At 37.0% G+C, this 9870-nt stretch overlaps 1 protein-coding gene across 2 annotated transcripts in view; it reads left to right on the top strand.

Moving 5' to 3' along the window:
- Nucleotides 1-9870, top strand: part of WARS2 (tryptophanyl tRNA synthetase 2, mitochondrial) — a 109235-nt gene that overhangs the window by 1978 nt on the left and 97387 nt on the right. Inside the window, exon 2 of one of the 2 annotated variants that reach the window (XM_063695958.1) lies at nucleotides 2981-3025. The exons of the other annotated variant lie outside the window; for it this stretch is intronic. Coding sequence (XP_063552028.1) covers nucleotides 3023-3025 — 3 coding nt within the window. The 5' untranslated portion in view covers nucleotides 2981-3022. The remainder of the gene's footprint in view (nucleotides 1-2980; nucleotides 3026-9870) is intronic. 2 annotated transcript variants of the gene reach the window in all.

Genomic DNA, 9870 nt, shown 5'->3' with positions numbered 1-9870 from the left:
GTGTTCATAGTGTTATTACGATGTTATGTTTATATATAAGTGTTTATATAAACGTATACATAGAAAAAAAGCCTGGAAGGGAACAAACATTTTTAACTTTTTTATTTTGCTTTGGCCTTCCTAAATAGTGGGTTAAAAATTATTTGTTTCCTTTTATAGCATTCCGTATTTTTCACATGTCTAAATTGAAGACACACACTTTTTAATAACCAGAAAAACATTTTGAAATCATAAATCTTTATACAGATCTTTAGTCATTAATATCATTTGTGATATTTTAGGTTTCTGAGGAAGATACTTGTCCCACAATGCCGTTATTAAAATGGCCTTAGAAAAGGACTACTAAAAATTTATGGCCACTTTTCCTGTATGTATCTTCTTTTTCTCTTGAAAAGCTTCCTTTGAAGTCAAAGGGATTTTGTGAACAGATGCAGAAATATGTGAAAGAGGCATTGGATTCTTAAACCAGATGCATTAGACATTTTTATGATATCTCATAACCTTTGTAGAAAAAAATTATTTTGCAAGAGTATAGTATAATGGGAAAAAATGTATATTTATCATATGAATCGTTCCATCAAAAACCAAGAAATAGCCAAGTTAGTTTTTATTAGCCTTGGCTGTGCACTTACTCCCTTAGGTGTAAAGCAAAAGTGAATGAGCCATAACAGTGCTATGTTAGAAACTCTAACTAATAAAGTGTTGTGATTCCTAACTTGTTTTAATGGTTTTTAGTGTTTTCTTTTTTTAAAACAAAATCTTGGGTAAAAATGTTGGCATAGAGCATCTTTGCTTATCTCAGATGCAGACTTTTACCTCTCAAGGCCAGATGTAAACTCAAGTTGAAAATAAAACATAGGGAGAAACAGGAATAACAGCACATCACTCCATACTCATTATGGGATGTCTACAATTTATATGAAAACGGTTTATTTTGCCAGGTGTTGCCTGACAGAAAACTGTTGAAATCTGACAAGATGAGCGTAGTCATAGAGTCAGAGGAATTAAGATCTGACATGTTCTGTTTAAATGTTGATGGTATTAGGTAAATTTAAGCCTGTCATCATTGGCCAAACACAGAATCCATACTTCTTTAAGCACTAAGTCATGATTGTATTGTGCAAAGAGTGAAATATTGATGGTTAGTAGATTTTTGCAAAAATATTTGTTATTCAGTTGAAGTATGATAAAGTGTCCACATTTTATTGCAGTTGAACATGTTTCATTATTAGCGGTTCCTAGCCTGGGTTTGGCCAGTATTCACATAATGTTCTTGCTGTTAACGATCGCTAAGTACAGCCATTAGATGAAGAATTACACCTAAAAAAAAAAAAAAGCGTGGTTTAAAATTTTTGACCCTGTATTTAATTCTCACAAGATTTAAATTTTTTTAATTTTAAAATAGTTTTAGATTTACAGAGTTGCAAAATTAGTACAGAGAATTTCTGTATACCCTTCACCAAGCTTTGTCTTGAATAATCATAATACAGTTATCAAAATCAAGAAATTAATATTGGTACAATAATAGTAATTTAGCTACAGACTTAGTTCAAATTTCACTAGTTTTTTCACTGTCCCTTTCCTTAGTCCAAGATCAAATCCAGGGTCCCACAATGCATTTAGCTTTCATGTCTCTTCTAATGCATACATTTTCTCTTTCATGACCTTGGCACTTTTGAAGAGAACTAGTCAGTTATTTTGTAGAATGTCTCTCAGTTTAGGTTTGTCTGATTTTTCTTCGTGATTAGACTGAGGTTATGGATTTTTGGCAAGAATACCACGAAGAGATATTGTTCATAACAAGGCCTTGAGGCAGGTATTGCCACCTTATTTCAAACATGAAGAAATAGTCTTTGGTTAAGTAACTTGCCCAATGTCACACAATGGTGGAATTAGGATGGTAAGATTTAATGTAGGCATTTCATTCCATATTTTGCAATTAGTATTTGTTATTGTAGGTTTCTGCAATGTTAATGACATTAAATTGGCATAGTGTTCCCACTGACTTTTAGCTTTTCTCTGCCATGTATTGTTCATGCAACATGCAACATGAGCTAATCAGCATGGTATGTGTTCAAGAGCTACTACAATCATCTGGGAATTTTGCTAGTTGATTACTCTGCCAGTTTGATGAGGTTACTTCATCTCTCATGGCAAATAAAGGTGTTGTGTGGATCCACTCTAAAGCTCCTTTTAATCTCAGTCGGTGAGTCTTATTTGTTTAAAGTGCTTTTGTGGTTGGTTGCTTTTGTGAACTGACCTAGTTTATGAAAATGATAATAATATTTAAATTCTTTGCAATATAGCTTTGAGCAGCTAATGAAAACTACTGATAGTAACTGTTGAAAATATAGAGGAAGGAAGAACTGTAGCTGAATGCTGAGGATTTATGCTAGCAGATAGTACGGCAGCCATGGCCTGGAAATGCTGAAGAGAGTGATGCTGCTGACCTCCAAATTCTTGCTCAGTATATCTTTTGAATGACTGCAAGTTACAGAAGAGCTGTCTGCAGAAGCTTCTACAACTATATGTACACACACACACACAGACAAATATATATTTTTGTATAAATATATTTATACAAATTTATTTATTTATTTATTTAAACATCTATTGGCCAAGCACGGTGGCTGACGCCTGTAATCCCAGCACTTTGGGAGGCCGAAGCAGGTGTATTTCTTGAGCTTAGGAATTTCAGACCAACCTGGGCAACATAGTGAGACCTTGTCTCTATAAAAAATTCAAAAAATTAGCTGGGCTTAGTGGCATATGCCTGTAGTCCCAGCTAGTCAGGAGACTGAGGTAGGAGAATCACCTGAGCCCAGGAAGGCTGCAGTGAGCAGCGATTGTGCCACTGCACAGTTAAGATCCTGTCTGAAAAACAAACAAACAAAAAAACCCCAAAACCCATCTCTCTCTCTCTCTCTCTCTCTCTGTCTGTCTATCTAATCTATCTATCTCTATATTCCATGTCTTTCAGAAAAGGAACTAACAGCTAGTGCCTGCTATGTGCTAAAGTCTCATGGTATGTGTTATACATATTTTATCTTATTTACTTCATACAACAATTTGTAAATATTATTTATCCCATTTTATAAAAGAGGAAACTAAGATTCAGAGAGTTTAGGTAATTTTCCCAAGTCACAGAGTAAGTAAATAGCAGTGACACAGTTCAAACCTAGTCTTGCCTATGCTTTTCCCACCTTACCAGTAGTCTTTTATCAAATGAAATCTTACATGAATCCCTGTTATATAAAACAGATAAAAGCAAAGCTTTTCTGATTTAAGAAGCAGAGGAGTATTTTTAGCCCTGCTTGTTTGATTTCCCTCTCCCCCATTACCCGCCCCACTCCACAACCCAGGGGCTCCTGAGACAGTGCCACACAATTTTGGATTTCTTAAGATGTAGTTTGAAAAATACTGCAGCTTCCATAAATATCTAAGTAAGTTTGTTGATCAGGGCCACATATGATGGATGGATTATTTTTAAGGAGCTGCACCGTAAATGAGTGGTTTCAGAGTATTTACTTTGATGTGTATATATTTTATAACTACAATAACAGTATTCTATTGATCTTAAGCTACATGAGAGTACATGAGATAATAGCAGTCAAACAACTTTCTTTCCTTTTCTTGCCTTCTTTCTTTTTTACAGCTTACTGCTGCCAAACATGCTGATCTTTGTGCCCAAAGATAATACTTTGGATTCAGTCTGTCACTGTTGTAACTAACCTAGCCTCTAGCCTCCTCACAGAGAACACTTATTCTAGTTCTTTTCTTGACTCTATTCTAATGCCACCATTCAAGAGTTCAAGAGTTTCTCTTCTGAAGATTACAGTATGAGGCCTAAATCTTTCTCCTAAATTTCAACAGAGAAATTTACTCCTTTAGGGTAGAAGCTGCTCAGCCACACTGTGAGACCCTAGATGCCGAGAGATAATTTATAGGCACAGAGATGATATGCTGACTCCAGCTTGACTTAATTTAACTCTGCTCAGGCATTTAGTTTTCTCTCTCTACCATTTCTTAACAATATTCTATCTTTTTTTTCTCCAGTTCAGAGGCTTCACAGATTTCCTGAACTTCTCTGCTTACTGAACATAGCAAGGTCATTTATAGGTCCTTGCACTGACCCATCACCTGAGTTCTGTTAGGTTTCTACTCATTAACCAAAATTCATCTGTAGCTTTCTTTTTTTCTTGCCACACAGTCTTCTGTTTTTTTTCTAGAGCTACTGCTCCATTTCTAATTGAGAAAGTTCTAATTGAACCGACTTCTGGTTGGCTAAAGACAAACTTCTGGTTTGTCTTTGTTTTTTTTTTTTTTTTTTGCCCGTTTGCCTCCTAAAAAGCAGAGTGAAGCCAATCTGATTTTTAATTCATGGATATTCTTACAACTTCCACTTCTACATCTTTTGCATTCTTTGTGGATGCACCAAACAGCATGCAAGAATGTCAGTTTCTCCTTCACATTCTTATCTTCATGTTCTGATTGTGACTCACTGAGGATGGAGCCCTGAATGACCTTGGTTAGATTGCTTATTATCCCATTTTCTTGAGATGATAGGTGTAGATTTTTCAGTAAGGTAGTTGAAAGTATAAAATAAAATAACATCTTACCTTGTAAAACATTTTAAAGTGGAATCTATTCTCTTTAATAATATCCTATTTTAATACAGCATTTTGTGGTTTTTCAGAATGCTTCACATTCTCATTTACTCTTGAATACAACATACAAAGTTCGTCTATTTAGCCATCAAAAATTTTTACTTGTTGATTAAACTTTTATTGTGCCTTCCCATTTTTTAAACCAGTTTTGCAAGATGATGAATATAAAGTAAATATCAGTGTTCTTTCAAGTTTTACTTCAGTGACTATTATCCTATTTGTACTAAAATTAGTTTAATGTTTAATTCATTTTTGGGCCCTGGTCTGATAGTACCATGATAATTTCAGTTATTACTAAACATGATGATAATGGAGGTGGTGGTGATAATAGCAAACATTCATTGGATGCTTACTATGTGCCAAGCATGGTTTTAAGTATTTGACATTCATTAACTCATTTAATCCTCATAACTCAGTAAGGTAGGTGCTATTAGCCCTATTTTATAGATGACGATGTTGGGAGGTTAAATAACTAACCTAAGGTTACATAGCTAGCAAGTGTCAGAACCAAAATGTAAACCCAGCTAGCCTGATTCCAAACCCTGTGCACTAACTACAATGATGATAAATTCTGAAACAAAGTACACATGTTAATTTGCTGATAACTGCCTTGTAACTTTTAAATCTGTTCTATGAAAGTCACTTATATATCTTGCCATGGTGACATGTAGAGTAGAAATTATAAATCATCCTTTGTTGTTGCTATTCTTACAGTCTTGTTTGGCTCAATGAATTATGAGAAAGAAGCAAAGCTGTCTTGTAAATTTATCTCCATGTCTCTATTTGGCTACTACCACTAGGATTACCTTGTATAAAATAAGGGCTTTTAACACATGAGTCCCAAGGTGCATGTAGGAAGTTCTGTTTATACACAGTCTATAGCTAAAAGGGCAACCTGCACAGAGCCCTGCAGGCAGAGGGGAGGTGGTGAGAGCTAAAGCTGATGGCTGACCAAGGGACCACTATCTAGGGTCTAGTTGGGATTTATGGCTAGAGTGCTTTCTTCAAGAAGTGGCAGAAGTACAGTTGGAAGGTGGGAAATATGAAAATAGTGTTGTGGGCCATTTCTGCAAGGGACAAGGAAGAATTTGATTCTGAAAGATTGTCCTTTGAAGGAGTTCTTAAAGAGGTCTATAATTCATTAATTATAGAGTATTAAGGTGAGTATATTAGTATATTAATTAGAATGGTGATGAGGCTTTAAAATTAGCAGTATTGAACAGAATTCATTTTATACATCAAACAAAGGGCTTCTCATGAACTTTTTGTCATACTCCTCATGAACAGAGACTTTGCATGGAGTGTTCAACTTTATTATATGAATAAAGCCTACTCTTTATTCACCACGTTACTTTGGACCCCTTTTGGGAAGCAGGAGAATATAATAGTGAAGGGAAATGGAGCTGTTTACTCAAATCGCAGATTTGGATTCCTGTCCTCCCATGGGGAGAATGGTCTGAGCAGCCAGTTCATAAATTTGCTGGAAAAGAGAAGAGGCCTCTTGGGCTGAGGGTAAGTGTGCAGTGCGAAGTTGGAGTCCCAAGGGAGGTGTTAAGGACCAGACTGTGTGGAACTCTTGCCAGTCCTGGGGAGAGAGTCAGATTGGCCCACCGACTGGCTACTAACTACCTGGCAAACTTTGGCTTTTCCCATGGCTGGCAACCTTCCAGCTACTCCCATGCCACTAAGCTATGAGACATCCAGACTCAATAAGTTGACTGGCTCTTCATTAAGAGGAAGTGGGGGAAAGTAGACCGTGCATGACTATTTGGATCAGCCAGGCCTGGCTCTACCACCACATTTTAAATGTGATTCCAGGCAGTTTTTTGACTTCACTAAACCTCAGTTGTCTCATGTCCAACATGTTAATAATACTCCTCACATTGTAGGAATTTTATGTAGATTTGAAATCCTACCATATATAAAGTTCCTTGGCCACTGCACAGCACCTGGTAGGTCCTCCCTGCTTGATGATGACTTCTTCAATAATATATAATTCTATCCAACAACCTTTCTCTCTTTTACTCTTATCACTCTTAGTAGGATTCTTCCCAATGCCATACTATTCTTCCCGCCCCCCACCACACCCCCTAGAATCAGTCTGACTTTGTTAATCTCCCAAAAGCAGAGCTCTAATTATGTTGTTCCCTTGCTGAGAAGCCTGTGGGGTCTTCTCATAAAGTCCAGACTTCCCACAGAACGTTTAAAACTTTGTACAGTCTGGGCCGGCGCTGTGGCTCACGCCTGTAATCCCAGCACTTTGGGAGGCCGAGGCGGGCAGATCACGAGATCAGGAGATCAAGACCATCCTGGCTAACACGGTGAAACCTCGTCTCTACTAAAAACACAAACAAATTAGCCGGGCGTGGTGGCGGGCGCCTGTAGTCCCAGCTACTCGGGAGGCTGAGGCAGGAGAATGATGTGAACCCGGGAGGCGGAGCTTGCAGTGAGCCGAGATCGCGCCACTGCACTCCAGCCTGGGTGACACGAGTGAGACTACGTCTCAAAAAAAAAAAAAAAAAAAAAAACTTTGCACAGTCCGGATCCAAAATACCTCTCTAGACCATTGCTATCTTACATCGATCCTTTGCCCTAGAGTTCACAAAATTTCCAAGTTTCCTCGGAGCTACTCCCTTTTACTTCCTTATTAATGCCATTACCTCTTCTTGGAAAGGCCTTTCTTCCTATCCTTATCTGTCTGTATTCTATCATTCTTTAAAAACAAAACAGAAATATGTACAGCTTTTTGCAATGTCAATTATACCACAATAAAGTGTTTTAAAACAAACAGCAACAACAAAAAAACCTCAGATATCGGTTCCAAAAACTTTGTTCTTAAGCTGGAAATGATTGCTTCCATTTTGAAATTTTATAGGACATTGTATCTCTCTTATAGAAAAAAAATACATCCTCTATATTCTGTCTCTGTTTTTAGGCATTTGCTTTAAGATAGATGGAAGAGCATGCTCTTTTTCATTTAGACCTTTTGTGAATACCTCAGCAGAAAACAGTTTAGTATGCACCATACCACAGGTGCAGCATAAGCTGCTACTCAACAGGCAGACCTCACCAGGCAGTATGTTTCTAGAGGCCACCACCAGTCATGAAAGACAGGAAGATTTTCCTGTTGAGCCCTGGCTGTGATAACTATGTGTGTGAGAAAATGAGTTATTATAATAAAGATTTAATTCTTAAATCTTTGGCATAATAACTCCTGTTGCAGAAGGAGCTCAATAAGTCTTTAATGAGTGAATGAATTCAGTGAAAAAAAATCAATGAGACAACACATGAGACAGTGCATAGCATTGTCATCAAGGAGATTGTTGAACTTAAACCATACATTTTTGTGTGCATTTTTATTTATTTAATTACAAAAGATGTGTAATGTTTGTTGCAGTTAATAAGTGATCTTATTATTGCCCAAAGTATCCACATGTTTATAAATGACTGGAAGGTCATACCAATTTTATTTCAACAATTTTCTGAGAGGGTATGAATTTCAAACTTGTCGCTTAACTGACTTTTATTGTCACTCTGGCCCTAATTGTATTTTTCACAGGTACCACTAATTATACTAGGATTTGCCACCTCTTTATATTATACTGAGGTTTGTTACATCTGTATATAGAAAAGTGTAGACATACTCAAGATTGAGATGAAAAGATTTTATTTTGAGTATGGTTTTGTCTCAAAGGACTGTCTAGTTCAATAAATGTGCCATATTATCTATACAACAACTGATGTGGTTTTTGCTTTTATAATCAAGAGTATGCTTTCTTCAACTTATAAAGGAAATAAAAAGCTCATTTATTGTATTGACATTGCCTTTTTTTTTTCTCATTTACCCACCTTAAGTCCCATTTAAGCAACCTGTCAAACCATGCCTAGCACTTTTGCTCTGTAGATCTTGGTATGCCCTGCATAGATGGAGAGAACAGCCCTAGGTCTCACTGCACCGTTACATGATGTAGACAGGCCATTTGTAAGCTAATGCAACTTCATTTTTCATTGCACCTTGATAAATGCAGAGAAATGTGATTCAAGCAGATTTTACATCTATATAGCCAAGGTTGTGCAAAGAATTTATATTTTCTTCTTTTAAAGTGGCCAGTGATATTATAGTAGTTGGTCAGGAAAGCTTTATTGCAATGCTTGCTTACCAAATTGTCATTACATGTTTAATAAAACCTTTAATTGTGCTATATCATATCTGTTAGAGAGAATGGGATTTATTTTATTTTATTTTTATTTTTTATTATTTTTTTTTTGAGATAGAGTATCGCTCTGTTGCCCAGGCTGGAGTGCAGTGGTGCAGTCATAGCTCACTGCAGCCTTGATGTCCTGGACTCAAGTGATCCTCCTTGTGATACTCAGCTTCCTGCGTAGCTGGGGCTACAGGCACAAACCACCACATTTGGCTAATTTTTTTGTTTTTTATTAAATGCAAGGTCTCACTATGCTGTCCAGTCTGATCTCGAACTCCTGGGCTCAAATGGTGTTCCTGCCTCAGCCTCCCAAAGTGTTGAGATTACAGGTGTGAACCACTCTGCCTGGCCAAGAGGACGGGTTTGATTGCGGCATCTTTCTGGTAAATCTATGTCTAACTGTATTCAAGCTGCTATAACAATATACCATAGACTGGGTATCATAAACAACAGACATTTATTTGTCACAGTTCTGGAGGCTGGGAAGTCCAAGATCAAGGTGCTGACACATCCACGTCTGGTGAGGGCTTCCTTCCTAGTTCATTCTCTGAGATCTCTTTTATGAGGGCACTGATCACCTCCCAAAAGCCGCACCTCCTAATGCCATTACATTGGGAATTAGGTTCCAAAATATGAATTTTGGGAGGACACAAACATTCTCTTGCAGTCTGTGACTACAGTGGCCAGACATCTTGTAAAATCCAGAACCAGTTATACTTTATAACCATAAATCTTTAAAGTGTCTTTGAAATTTCAGTGTTTCAGCATCCACATGACATCTCCTGCACCATTTCTCACATTCTAAAATAGAACAAAACTTCTTTAGCAGACCATATTTCCTTAATTTTGACTGAGAATATATTAACATATCTATGACTAAAATAGAGACACAGCTTGCCCTCTTGCCTTTCTTTTCCATCTAACTAGCAGGGTTTTTGGTCAGGCTTCCATGACACCTGTCTTTTTGAAAGTCAGATGCTTACCTTTAGACCAACCAT

Source organism: Gorilla gorilla, chromosome 1 (assembly GCF_029281585.2).
Source record: "Gorilla gorilla gorilla isolate KB3781 chromosome 1, NHGRI_mGorGor1-v2.1_pri, whole genome shotgun sequence".
In the NCBI taxonomy this organism is placed as follows: Eukaryota; Metazoa; Chordata; class Mammalia; order Primates; family Hominidae; genus Gorilla; species Gorilla gorilla.
This window is presented reverse-complemented; position numbering and strand designations above follow the sequence as displayed.